The sequence below is a fragment of the Charadrius vociferus genome, unplaced genomic scaffold (assembly GCF_000708025.1).
Source record: "Charadrius vociferus isolate BGI_N301 unplaced genomic scaffold, ASM70802v2 scaffold559, whole genome shotgun sequence".
Lineage (NCBI taxonomy): Eukaryota > Metazoa > Chordata > Aves > Charadriiformes > Charadriidae > Charadrius > Charadrius vociferus.
In genome coordinates this window covers 509687-523733 of record NW_009650252.1, presented here as the reverse complement: position 1 = coordinate 523733, position 14047 = coordinate 509687, and the positions used below count along the sequence as shown (strand labels likewise).

The window sequence follows — 14047 nt, the reverse complement described above, 5'->3', positions numbered from 1 at the left end:
GGGGGTGCGGGCCCAGGAGAGGAAAGGAGGGACCCCCCCAAACCTCCTTCTCAGCCTCTTTCCTCGCCCTGGCCTGCAGGAGAGCAGGCACTGGTCCCTTCGGGGGTCTGCTTGGCAGAGGCCCAGGGGACTCCCCCCTTTCCCTCCCCCTTCCCCCTTATTCCCCTTTTCCCCTTCCTGGGGTGCATCCCCACAGGGACAGGGATGGAAGAAGCCAGTAATGGCCCCTCTCCTCCAGTCCCAACATCCACATCCCTCCCTCTCTACCAGTTCCTGAGCCGCACCCCACCCTCTCCCCCAGTTCCCAGGGCTGCATCCCTCCCTCTCCTCCAGCTCTGCAGCAATGAGCAAACCAGTAGGGAAGGGACCAGGCACGGCCCCTCTCAGCATCCCTGGTGGTTTTATTTCAGAGGGGCCCAGGTGACCCGGATGCCCCGCTCAGAAGCAGAGCCAGGGGAGGCGGTGTGTGTGGTCCCCTTGCTCTTCCTCCCAGGCCCTCTGTAGCCATGATGGATCTTTGCTGGTCTCCAGCCTGTAGCAGGGCTGTCTGCACCCATTGCTATCCCACTGCCCGGACGGGCTTGGGACATGATGGCAGGGCATCACAGGGCTGCACTCGTCCCTCTGGGGCCCCACTGCTGCCACCAGCGTGGCCAGGATCATGGCAGGCCACCCCAGTACGGTCATCCTCCACCTGCAGGCAGGAAGCCCCTGCTGACAGCTCAGCCTTCACCCAGGAATTTCACCTCCCTCAGCGCACTGGCTCTCTGTCCCACCTTTCCTGTTACTTGTACTCATGGTTCTTGTCCAGGCAGCCCACGGGCAGTGAGGCACACTGTTGCACCCCTTGGCCGTGCCATCCCCACCGCCATCTGCTCCCCCTGCCCCAAGCAGGGCAGCCTTCCCAGCACAGCAGCCTTGCAAAGGCTTAATTAATCCTCCTGAAAGGTCTTTTTAGATGCCTGGCTCAACTCTTGGTTACAGTGCGGACATGTTTCTTCCCAGACCTGGGCAGGCATCTCAGTCATTGAAGGACCCAGCTTCACCTCCCCACCGCGCCCCAGCGGAGCCAAAGGGATCACCAGCTTTGCAGCACATCAGCTGCACGATACCTGCCCACAGCGACCTTCACAGGAGTCAGAAAAATTAGCAGAAGCTCCATCACAGGCTACAGAAGGCAGCCGTGGGACTGGTGATGATGGAGCCCAGGATGCAAGCAGAGGATGCAGCACCGATACAGCACCAATCCAGCTCCTTGCCCTCTGCTTGTCCCCTGGGGCATGGACCCGCTCCATCCAGGCAGGGACCTGGTTCCTCAGGTGGAGCTGGTCCCTTTGCTGCCCTGGTTCAGTAGAGGACAGAGCCTGTAATGAGTAGGGGCCCAGCGAGGGGAACCTGCTTGCAGGGGTCCCCCATCCCTGCTGGTTTTGGAGGTACCACCCCTTAGTGCTGGATGTGGGGTCAGTGGAAGTGCTCAGGTAGCCCAAAGGGATTATGCAGGTCCCAGTCCCCAGGTCAGTGGGGATTTCTTTAAAGCATCATCTCCCAGTCCCGCACAGCTGAATAAGATGCTGTCACCACCTCCCAATGGCTCTTGACCAGCAGCACCAGGGATGCAACCCCTGCCCAAACAGTCCAATGGGCTTGTGCAAGGCATTTGGCGCTGTCCGGCACAACATCCCGGTCTCTAAGTTGGAGGGACATGGATTTGACATCTGGACCACTTGGTGGATAAGGAACTGGCTGGATGACCACACTCAAAGAGTTGCAGTCAACAGCTCGATGTCCAAGTGGTGACAAGTGGCATTCCTCAGGGGTCTGTACTGGGACCAGTGCTGTTTAACATCTTTGTCAGCGACATGGATGTTGGGATGGAGTGCACCCTCAGTCAGTTTGCTGACGACACCAAACTGTGTGGTGCAGTCGACACGCTGGAGGGGAGGGATGCCATCCAGAGGGACCTGGACAGGGTGGAGAGGTGGGCCTGTGCCAACCTCATGAAGTTCAACAAAGCCAAGTGCAAAGTCTTGCACGTGAGTCGAACCAATCCCAAGCACAAATGAAGGCTGGGCAGAGAATGGACTGAGAACAGCCCTGAGGAGAAGGACTTGGGGGTGCTGGTGGATGAGAAGCTCAACATGAGCCAGCAATGTGCGATCACAGCCCAGAAAGCCACCAGCCCTCTGGGCTGCATCCCCAGCAGCGTGGCCAGCAGGGTGAGAGAGGGGATTCTGCCCCTCTGCTCTGCTCTGGGAGACCTCCCCTGCAGTGCTGCCTCCAGCTCGGGGGGTCCCAACAGCAGAAGGAGACAGAGCTGTTGGAGTAGGGCCAGAGGAGGCCATGGAGATGCTGCGAGGGTTGGAGCCCCTCTGCTGGGAGGACAGGCTGAGAGAGTTCAGGGCGTTCAGCCTGGAGAAGAGAAGGGTCTGGAGAGACCTTTGAGCCCCTTCCAGTCCCTAAAGGAGCTCCAGGAGAGCTGGGGAGGGACTCTTGATCAGGGAGGGGAGCCACAGGAAGGGGGGAATGGTTTTAAACTGGAAGAGGGGGGATTTAGATGAGATATCAGGAAGAAACTTTTCACTGTGAGGGTGGTGATCCCCTGGTGCAGGTTGCCCAGAGAAGCTGTGGCTGCCCCATCCCTGGAGGTGTTCAAGGCCAGGTTGGACGGGGCTTGGAGCAACCTGGGCTGGTGGGAGATGTCCCTGCCCATGGCAGAAAGGTTGGAACTTGATGGTCTTTAAGGTCCTTTCCAGCCTAAACCATTCTATGATCCTATGACTAGGACAGAAGATGGGAGAGCACCCATGAGAGCTTGGCAACTGACCCTTTCAGCCCTCCTCCCAGCACTGCAGCCCAGTTCACACAAACAGAAGCCCAGGTTACAAACCAGGTTCTTTTTCAGCATTAACAGAGTCATTCACTTCGCTCCTACTACCTGAAGCCGAGTACCTTCTGGCAGCATCAAAATTCACCTACAAGTTTTGCATCTCTGACCATCCTGGCAAAAGCCAGCCAGATTCTGGCAGCCAGCGCACAGCTCAGCCAGCAGCAGTAAGGTTGCACAGCTGGTTTAGCTTTCACAAGTTCAGCTTGAGCAGTTTGTGTCCGAGGGCCATCAGCCTGGCAATGCAAACGGAGTACTTTATGTGAGCCCACAGAAACACTACCATCTGCGGCCTGGAGCGAGTCACCCCCCCTGGCAGAAGGCAATAGTCAGCTTTTCTTAGATAAAACTATAAAGGTAGATGTGCTGCTTGCATGTAAGGCTCCTTCAGACTGCACAGCCAATTTGGGTCAAGTATAGGACCACGTAAGAGCAGTCAGCTCCCATCCTCCTTTCCCCACCCCTGGATCCCTCACGCAGGTAGCACAGCACAGGGTTTAGTCTGTGCCTGATGCTGCCAGGAGCCCCCCGGCCACCCTGCTTTGACAGGGGCTCTCAGGGTTGCCAGGGGACACAGGCCAAGCTCTTGCAGAAACACCCAACTCCTTTCTTAGAGAGCAGCATTACTCCCAACACCCCGCTTTTCATAACAACTGAATGCAGAATAGTTTGGGTGGGAAGGGACCTAAAGGCTATCCAGTCCAACCCCCCTGCCGTAAGCAGGGACATCTTCAACTAGATCAGGTTGCTCAGAGCCCCATCCAACCTGACCTGGAATGTTTCCAGGGATGGGGCATCTCCCACCTCTCTGGGCAACCTGGGCCAGTATTTCACCACCCTCATCATATATCTAATCTAAATCTACTTTCTTTTAGTTTAAAGCCATTTACCCATCTCCATGAACAGACTCTTCCCTTCAAGCCCCACAAGAGTTCAAGGCAGCCTTCCTTCTGCCTCCCTCAGCTGCCCCATCAGGGCCTGACAAAGCCAGGGCCATGTAATGGTATCAGCTCCATCAGCCATTGCTGCCAACCCACACCTGGTGTGGAGCAGAATTAAACTCTTTCAGGGCTAGGATAGTAATCAAATCAGTTTAATATGTAGTCAACATATTATAAATGCATCTGAATCCTACAGTATCGCTACTAGCCGTGGCCATCACGACCAGGAGCCCACCTTTCTAGAAAGGCACAGAGAGGTAGGAGTGTTGGGGCATTTCCCCAGATTAGTTGCAAGTGAGAACGTGCATGTGGGACCTTCGTCCTGGAGGCCCGAGATAACCAGAAACGTGTGCTTTTTGCAAGGAATGCTAATGTGCTGGGAGAAGTACAGGCACCTTGAGTAACGGCCAAGGCCTCCCACTGACTGGCAAGTCAAGAAACTCTTGCTGGCTTTTGCCTATGCTAAAAGAAAAAGAGTAGAAAGGAAAGCAGAGGACAGAAGAGCCTGGCTCTGTGTGTGAAGGGTATTTGGTGAGGCAGGAGCAAGAAAGATGCATAAGGTTGCCTTTGCCCTTGGCCAGGGACAAGGACTGTTATTTGCATTGCTTTGGACTCCATTACCACCCCAGGGGTGAATGAGAAGAAACGTGTCATCCTCTGGTATCGCCACCACGTTTTCCTGCACCAGCAGATCAAGAGCAAATCTTGGGAGCAAACTGAGCATCTGGAGTGGGGACAGCAGTGTCACCAAGCATTTGGCTCATCTTCTGTGGCAGCTTGAAGAGGGAAGTGGCACCACGGTGGTCTCCTTGTGGCGGGGGACGTGCGGAGCCCTGCAGCTCTGCGAGAAGGCACTGTTCACTGGGGTGGGCAGGTCCAGAGATTCTAATTCTCGAATTTTGCATAAGGGTTCTCTTCCTTGAACAGGCCTAGAAGAGAAGAGAGATTCATTCAGACAGCAGCTGCCATGCCAGTCGCAGCCAGCCAGAAACCTAGTTCTTGGTTTGCCATCCCTGTTTCACCCAGCCTCCTGTCCTGCAGTCCTTCCAAAAGACCTGCTCATACTTGAGTTGTGCATGCAGTCAGCGCTATTTCGCTCTCCTCCTCTGCACAAGAGGAGAGATCCATTAAGAAGCTCGACCCGATTGCAAGCTCCTCTCCCAGGTAGTCCACATAAAGTCCAGGTAAAGCAGCACGACTGATCTTCCAGCCCACCCCTTCTGCACGCTCCTTCTCTTGGACCAGACTTGGAAGCAGAGAGCCCAGACCCAAATTTGTTGTGGTTTAGCCCCAGCCAGGAATTAAAACTGTTCTTAGACTTCCTCCCCTGCTCCTACATCCCCAGGCTGGGAGACAGGGCACGGGGCTGACTTCTGGGCCAGTGACAAGCCCTCAGGCCACTCTATTGGCTTCTTTCCCTGCCCCAGCCCAACACTTTTGAGGAGGAACAGCGGGAAAGGACGAGATTGCAAACTCTCTGGTGAGGCTGGGGCAGGACAGAGCCCTGGCATGGCAAGACAGCCCTGAAGCACAGCTCTTCCACTTCCACGAGCAGGTGCTTCCCCCACCACGGGCTCCTTCAGGCACTGTTTTGCCTGCTCTTCCTCCCCCAGAGGAGCCAGCCCAGCCAGAGGCCCCTGGATCTCCTGCCCAACCTGGACCTGCAGCAGGCAGAAGAAGGGTCTCCAGCTTTCCATACAGCCCCTTCCACCACGCTCAGTGTGGATGAGCCAAATTGCTCCATGGCCACCCTGGGAGAGCTCCCAGCAGCCCAAAATGGGTAGGCAGGAGAGACCTCTCCACCAGCTCCGAGCAACTGGCTGCTCCCCCCTTCCTTCCAGGCTGCTGTCCCCCTCGGGCAGGTCTTCACCCACCCCGGGGCCATGGGACTCACCTGAAGGACAGTCCAACCCCAGCGGACTGAGCCACCTCCCGGGGAACCACTGCTGGCACCGAGGACTGTCTCGGTGGTCAGGCTGGTGCCTGCTCTCTCCTCCTGCTGCTGTGGGCTCCCGCCTGTTCCCCTACCCCGGGTGGCCAGCTCCCCAGCCGCTTGCTGGCCACAGGGCTGCCGGAGGGCCGTGCCTGAAGGGCAGCAGCATTACGGCTGGCGCTGTGTCTGCCAGCTTCTGCTTCTCCCCTCCAGTAAAGCCCCAGCAGCTTCTCCGGCGGGGCGAGTTCAGAGGACGCAGGTCCCATTAAAAACACTCCCCTTCCCTGCCTGAGAGCAGCAGCACTTGTATGGGGTCACACGCCATGACCCAAGCGTCTCTACACTTGCTCCCGGAGGGCAAGAGAGCAATTCAGTGAGAGAGGAGAAGCAGAAACCGTTTTCCCTGCTGGCCAGGTCTCCTCTGCAGCTGTCACCATAGCACCAGTTACCAAGGCTGCTCAATCTAAAGCTTAGTTTGAATCGCTTGCGTCAGCACTGTACCGTATTTTCTTCGGATTTCATCATGCCGCGATTTCATCTCTGCTCTCCTGCAAGAAGCAAACAGAAAAACCCACGAGTCGGTGACTGGCGATACAAAACCAACCAAGAGGAGCTACAGCTCCTTGTTTCTTCCCAACCCAGGGAGCTCAGCCCCCCACCGCCCACCTCCTGGAGGCACCGGGGACCACCAGAGCCCACGCACATCAGCAGCTCTCGGGGAGTGGGATACACAGTACTGTTGGGATGCTGCATCCACGAGTCCCCCCAGAAAGATGTTGCTCGTGAGGTTTACGTTTGAGCTAGGGCTGAAGCAGCCGCTGGCTGCACGTGTCGAGCCCCACATGCCTCCTGGCATCACGTCTGAGGGTACAGACAGAAGGCGAATCGTCTGGCAGCCTGAGGAGCAGGGACTACAGGGCAACCTCACCTCTCCTCCTGACGCACCCGCCTCTTCTCCCGCTCCCTGGCCGCTCTCTCGTCATCCTTGTCTGGCCTGGCAGACAGAAGAGCCCATTAGCAGCGCTTGGGACGCAGTGCTGCAACAGCACGTGGTTGTGGCTAAGCTACTTGGAGAAAACAGGGAACCCCTCCGATACTTGCTTTTTGCTCTTTTTCTTACAACAGCAGCAGCAGCAGCAGACCCCCAACATGATAAGGATCGTTCCTCCCACCACAGACATCGCAATGATCAGGGCTTCAAAGTTCACTAGAGGATGCAACAGAACACATTTAGCACACAAATACACGGCCGCCTGGAGTTACCACAATATTTACAAGCATACAGCTGCTGTCACCAGCAGCTTCAGTCACCGGGCTGGAGAGACGTGTAAAAGCAAGCTGAACATCATTTTCTATAGGTATATACCAAGCATTGGCACAGCACATACACACCAACAGAGTATATGTAGCTGCTAACTATAGCACTCGGTTACCGGCTATGAAGAAAGGCAATAACACGTGCAGTCAGGTCAAACTCCTCTGGCAGAAACGGGAGCAAAGCTGTCTTAATCACTAATCCAGGTGAACAGTAACCCATCAAGGGGAAAAAAATAAAACAACCTGGAGGCTTCAGCGCTGAGGAGCAACCTCCAATGGAAGGGCCGCAGCTGGCACTGGAGTTGCTGCCTACAGGAGCCAACCTCAGAATTCATCTATAAGATGTGATGACAGTGGACCGGACACTTGATGGGTGTCTGGAGTCCTTGGGCGGGAGACAAAGTGAGACAAAATCTGCTGGGATTTATCGGCTTGGGGCCAGCAGTGCGATGGAAGGCTGCTTTCTGCACCCCCCCCTCCATGTCCCCCCAGGGCTTGGAGGGGTCTGCTCACCCACGCACAGCGCAAAACCCGCTGGGACACGGTGGTGGAGCAGCAGCCTCGAGCCCTGGTCCCAGGGAGGCAGTGGTCCATCTCGGCTCCTGCAGGAATAGCAGCAGAGACACCAGCCCGCAGGGACATATCTAGACATCACCTGAAATCCTCTGAAAGAAAGAGAGGTTTCTTCCAAGCACGATTCAGACTGTTCAGAGCCTTGGGCCTGTGGAAATATTTGTTTAGGACCCAGCGCACACACAGCAGCCAAGTTACAGAAATCCTCGTGCACCTGAGCCTGCGGAGAGCTCTTCTGATCCCTCTTCTCCACGAGGCTCAGACCCTGAGCCCAGCAGAAAGCCCGAGCACCGCAGGTGGTGCATTTCAGGGTGTTTCAGAAGATGCCAGCCTGTCCCCTCGCTGCAGGGACTCGGTGGCAGCAGGGGTTCGTCAGGGTGCTCCAGGCTGAGCTGACTCCACCATCAAAGTTGCTTTCCAAGGCTCCCGCTCCCAGTGGAGAGCTCCATCGCTGCCCACAACTGAGCCATCTGACTCTCAAATCACACCGCGCCCCTACCCAGGCGACGGTGGCAAGCACCACACGAGGAATGTGGTTCCAGGTACCAACCGCAGACAGCTGCCATGGCCTAGCAGGTCACCAGTGAGGCCAGAAGTCAGCAAGCCACTTGTGTTTGTCCCCACGGGGGGGTCTCAGACAGCCCCCCCAGCAGTCACCCAGCAGCAGGGAAGGCTGCAGGTCCACCTTCCCAGTAAGGCTTTGAGAAAGACGGTGTTTGAGACCTGACTGTCCACGGCACTGTCTTGCCTCGGAGCAACGTGAAGCTTTCCCTGGCTGCACTGTCACAGACCCATGGAGTCAGGCAGGGAACAGGTCAAAGGCCGAGGGTCAGAAGTCAGCGGGGGCAAGACAAACCCACCCGGGCTCTTCAGCTCAAAAGCGACTTTCTCCACCAGGACGTCTGTACTGGTGCTTCTGAAAGCTTGGCTTTCAGGGTGAGCCTGGGGTTTGGATCACCCCTTCCCATAGACAGAGGTGTGTGGCAGAGCACTGGGCACTCCTCCACCTGATGACGAAGGCTTAAGTCACACACACACACACACAAAATGCAGACTCATTTAAGAGCTAATCTCTGGCAGGACTAATCTCCTCTAAAGCGAGTTTTACAAGCTAAGGAATGCATTCATCTATAATGAAACCTTTTGTGAAGCTACTCACACAAAAAAAACTAGTATTTCAAGGTCTTGCACAAGTTTCGGAAAAGCATGCTGGAGTGCTCACAAAGAGGAGATTCTTCCTCCCCAAAGGTATGAGAGCAGCTTTAACTCTCGTGGGTAGAGAAGAGAGCCCAGCCTCGAGCACAATAGATGTCAGGCGACCACAATTCAACTCCAAGTTCCCCATCAAGGGGACGGGTGAGAGAAACCAAGCCCCAGCTTGCTTCCCAGCTGCTCCAGCCCCCAAAAGCTGGGTCCTGCCTGAACACGAGCATGCTTGGTCTAAACAAAGACGCTCATCTCTTCAGAAACCCACCAGGAAACAGAGCACTGAGGAGGAAAGGCAGCCAACAGTCACACAAAGCTGCCGGAGGTGACCTGGCTGCAGGCAGCCAGCTGCAGCGCAGCTTATGCAGGGCTGGTTTTGGAAGAGGGTATTTTTTCTCAGGTGGGTCCTGAGCAGGACTGCAGCATGCTCAGCACTAGAAGAAACCCACGCAGGCCTCCGGAGAAATCACCTCACTTCTGGTTCCAAGAGCCCCCATGAATTTTAAGAGGGCAGCAGCCACACTGCGGAAGGTGGAAGAGCCAGAAGCTGTGCAAGGAACAATGCACGGGGTACAGAGGAGTCAGCCTCTGGTGTGCACCCTTTGAGCCCCACGAAGGGTTGCGCAGGTAGCTGCCTGCCCAGCACCTTCGACTCTTGTTCCTCGGTGCTGGCCACATGTGGAAGCCTCCATCTTTATTAATATCTCCATTAATGACCTTGACAAGGGGACTGAGAGCACCCTCAGTAATTTTTCAGACGACACCAAGTTAGGCGGGAACATTGATCTGCTTGAAGGTAGGAGGGCTCTTCAGAGGGATCTGGACAGGCTGGATCGATGGGCTGAGGCCAATAGTGTGAGCTTCACCAAGGACAAGTGCTGGGTCCTGCCCTTGGGTTACACCAACCCCATGGAATACTACAGGCTTGGGGCAGAGTGGCTGGAGAGCTGCCCAGCAGAGAAGGACCTGGGGTGTTGGTGGACAGCCGGCTGGATATGAGCCAACAGTGTGCCCAGGTGGCCAAGAAGGCCAACGGCATCCTGGCCTGTATCAGGAACAGTGTGGCCAGCAGGGCTAGAGAAGTGATTGTCCCACTGTACTCGGCACTGGTGAGGCCGCACCTTGAGTACCGTGTCCAGTTTTGGGCGCCGCAGTATAAGGAGGACATTGAGGTGCTGGAGAGGGTCCAGAGAAAGATAACAAAGCTGGTGAAGGGTCTTGAGAATAAGTCTTATCAGGAGCAGCTGAGGGAACTGGGGTTGTTCAGCCTGGAGAAAAGAAGGCTGAGGGGAGACCTTATCACTCTCTACAACTACCTGACAGGAGGCTGTAGAGAGGTGGGTGGTGGTCTCTTCTCACAAGTTACAACCAACAGGACAAGAGGAAATGGCATCAAGTTGCACCAGGGGAGGTTTAGGTTAGAGGCTAGGAAAAACTTCTACACTGAAAAGGCTATCAAAGACTGGGACAGGCTGCCCAGGGAAGTGGTGGAATCGCCATCCTTGGATGTATTTAAAAGCCATCTAGATATGGTGCTCAGGGACATGGTTTAGAAGTGGGCCCAGTAGAATTAGACAACAGTTGAACTTGATGATCTTAAAGATCTTTTCCAGCCATAACGATTCTGTGATCGCACCAAAGCATGAGGAATGTATTTAGAGTAGCGAAAACCCCGTGGGTCCTTCTTGCCAGAAGGTAGGGAGCTGCTCACGCTCCGCTTTCTCGCCCACGCGTCAGGAAGTTTGCAGAACCCTGAGAGACTTCAGCCCACCATTGCTACACCAGGAGTGAGAATGGGAGGTGAGGGAAACCTCCCATTACCACCAGCACGAGTGCTAAAGGCAGTCATCGCTCGAGCACGATCCACTTACCCCAGCAGACTCCCCAGCGTGCAGAGCGGAGCTCACAGAGGTCAGCCGGGGGGAGGATTCTCCGGACGGGGTACTCCACACACCTCCCACTGCTGGCACACCACAGGCACTGGGAGACAGGAACCAGGCAGCACAGCGTTACTGGTGCATGGCAGTGCTGCCAGTTACCTGTGCTCTGCTTGGTTAGCTGCGGCAACAGGGCCACCACCACCTCCTCCTGCGAGCCAGGTACCACCCAGCAGCGATGGGATGCTCAGGAGGAACGGTGGTGTTCAGTCAGCGCGGGGCTGCGTCCGGCTTGCCTGCACTGGGAGAGGCAGGTGAGGGGAGCGCAGGTTTCTTGGGCAAGTAAAGACTCCAAGAACCCTTCTCCTGGCTTCTGTGACAGTAGTAATCACCGAATCCTTCACATTTATTACATGTGGCATTGTTGGGACAAGAAGAAAGCCTTCGAGACCAGCTGCCCAACACAGAACTGCTGAGCGGGAGAGGTTTGTGGGTGCCCTCACCAGTCCTTCCCAGCCAGGCTACTCGTGGCAGCTTTGCACCCTCCTTTCCTGGTGGCTCCAACCCCCAGTGCCAGCGTTCAGCTGGGTTTGGTCAAACTGGTTCTGGCTAAGTCAGTTACGAGACCTGACTCAAGTTCAAGTTTGCTGATAGCAGAGATAAAGGTGGTAGAGGAGGTTGGCAGGACACAGGTACGCATCCCGCATCCACCCAGTGCCGCGGCACCCACAGACCGGTGGAAGGGCAGCAGGACCAGCCAGGCCAGCCCACTCAGCTCCTTCACCCTGCTGCCCCCTTGAGAACATCTCCCATCTGCGAGGAGGAGCTCGGCAATTCCATTACTTGACTTGAAAAACATACAAGAAAACCCAAGCAGTTTTTAGCAATCTCTTCCCAGAGCACTGACGGGGGGCATGCCATGTCACCATCATGGGTGGGTGGCATTTGCAACGTGCTCAGGACAAGGGCAGGGGAGCTGCCCCCCTGCCAGGAGGGACGCTGCTCCGTAAGAGCCCGACAAAGCCCACGCTACCTTTTCAGGCATTGCAAGAAGTTGGGAGTTTTAACTGCTGCTACTTACGGTGACATTTTTCAGACACTCCTCACAGCTCTTGTTCGTATACTGGTGACAACCTACAGGAAGGGGAAAAAATAAAAAGACACCTCAGTACTTTGAAGAGCTTCTCGATGGTTTAAAACTCCGGGCTCCTCAGAGCCTGCTCCTGCCCGCTCCGGGAGGCGGTGGCTCCCATGGGACCGGTGCAATGCCGCTGCAAGAAGCTGCCAGCTTCAAAACACACTCAGTGTCACGGTGGGAGGCCCAAATGCTAATGGAAGTCACCTGCCTTGCCCACGCTGACCCAAACCCCAGAGCTGTGAGGTCCTCTCCCTGGGTCTTATTTTCCTAAAAGCCATCTGCTGTGGCTGGCAGGCAGCGGGACAGCTGGAGGACACAGCTGGGGTCGGTCCAGAGGGACCCTGTGAGGACAAGGACAAGCATGGGGCAGGCGGTGCAGTCCCGTATCACCGGATGACAGAGCAGCTCAAGCAAACAAGCCCCAGACAAGGAAGTTGCCACCAGGAAAAGCAGAAGTAGAGGAGCACAAGGGGGAGGGGGATGGACACGCAGGTCCGCTCCCTGCGGGAACCCACACCCTCCCTCGGCTCCAGTGCCACTGTGGATGACGGCATCCCCAAAGGATGCAGGTAAGCTGGATGGGGGGAACGGATCAGAACTGAACACAGGACAAGGTGGCCCAATTCCAACAGCCTTCCTGGGGGCTTGCCCGCAGCTCCCGGCAGCGCTAGCTCTTCGGGGAAGTCTTCCTACAGGATAGTTGCCCGCCATTTCACCCCCAGCTCCTCGGGAAGGGTGGTTGGCCAGCCCTTGAGGATCAGCCATTTAAACCTCACCCCTGCCTGAAGACTCTACGCATCATCCTGTTTGACTACGGTTCAAAGCCCAAAACGCAAACCCAATTTGCCTGACTACTCAGTAACCGGTGGAAGAAGGATCACCGCTTCACGGCACCTTAATCAGGAAAAGAAATCAGTCCCGGAGGTGCTTGTTTTCCACACTCAGAAGCAGCAAAGCTGCATTTTCTCCCTCCAGCTGGCAGGAACCCTCAGCTGTGACCCACTGTCAACAGTCACATGCTCTGCGTAGCTCTCCAAACAACTGGGCAATTTATTAACATAGCTCAGATAAGGGTGTTTACACACTGCCCGGAGAGGCCGAGATTGCAGATTTTAAACACTCTAGGAAGCCGCATCTTCCCCGTTTCTCCAGTCGAGGCCGGAAAAGCATCACAGCGCCTGTGCTGCCCCCGAGACTGTTTGCTTATGAGGAGTCACCAGAACAGCCCTCTCGCACCGCAGGAGGCCATCGGCGGGCAAAAGGAGAGCCTGCGGTTTTAACCGGGCCTTACTATTGACACTCTGCTTCCCCCGGGGGGGTGTCCCCTCTTCTGGCACGTGTGGGTTTCACCCTCAGAGCTCAAAGTCTTAAGTCAAAGAGTTAAGTTGAGTTCTGGCTCCTTAAGTCAAAGCCACCCTCTCACAGCTGTATGGGAACAGGCCGTTTCCCGGACTTCGCAGCCCTTCAGGATTGGGGGTTTTGTCCAAATGCCTGATCTCAGGGGATCAGCCCACTGGCACAGGACGGCCTGGGAAGCACCGCAGTCCTCGGGGACAGGGGTGGGAGAGCTGTGCTAGAAGCGTCCTGGATAATCCTTTTGCCACTTGGCGACAACAGAAGTGAAGTGAATGGCCTGGGGCAGAAAGAAGACAGCAAAATACACGCTGGTCCTCACTCTCCTCCCAGCTGGAGCCACTGTGAAGCCTTCAGAGGGCTGGTCATCACATGGAGAGAAGTTCCTCGCCCGTAAGAGCGGGCAGGTTTCTTGGGATACCCCTGAAGGGGGGTGTCCCCACCTTTTGCTAGAGCTTCTCCTCTACCTGGCACGGCACCTATGGGGCTGTGCTACATCCTCCATCCACCAAGGAGGAGCCATCGGCCACCCGTTGCTCCTCAGCCAGATCTGATGGCACCCATCTTCCTCCTGGTCTGAAGCTCTCAGCCTGAGGCTCCCCCGGGCAGTCTCCCCTGTCCTGAAGGAGGATCTGCCCAGCAAGTTCCCCCCCTGCCCAGGATATGTACTGAACTGCCACCTGAGACCTGGCTGAGCCATTAGCATCACTCAGTGCACGGTGGCATTGCAGTGGCAGCTGGAAAAACAGCGAGTGACGCCTCTCCTCCACCACCTCATCTTCCAGACCGCACAGGGACCTCAGGGTGCGCAGGACGCACCCTGCA

General features: G+C 56.1%; 2 protein-coding genes across 2 annotated transcripts in view; both read right to left on the bottom strand.

The window, feature by feature from the left end:
• The window catches only part of LOC104293577 (small ubiquitin-related modifier 3-like), a 7304-nt gene extending 3261 nt beyond the window's left edge, over positions 1-4043 (bottom strand). The window contains exon 1 of the mRNA XM_009893090.1: positions 4031-4043. Coding sequence (XP_009891392.1) covers positions 4031-4043 — 13 coding nt within the window. The remainder of the gene's footprint in view (positions 1-4030) is intronic.
• A 667-nt stretch (positions 4044-4710) lies between these two features.
• The window catches only part of PTTG1IP (pituitary tumor-transforming 1 interacting protein), a 10126-nt gene continuing 789 nt past the window's right edge, over positions 4711-14047 (bottom strand). Inside the window, exons 2-8 of the mRNA XM_009893089.1 lie at positions 12506-12558; positions 11813-11870; positions 10726-10834; positions 6860-6965; positions 6687-6752; positions 6260-6306; positions 4711-4754 (exon numbers count right to left, since the gene is read on the bottom strand). Coding sequence (XP_009891391.1) covers positions 4711-4754; positions 6260-6306; positions 6687-6752; positions 6860-6965; positions 10726-10834; positions 11813-11870; positions 12506-12558 — 483 coding nt within the window. The remainder of the gene's footprint in view (positions 4755-6259; positions 6307-6686; positions 6753-6859; positions 6966-10725; positions 10835-11812; positions 11871-12505; positions 12559-14047) is intronic.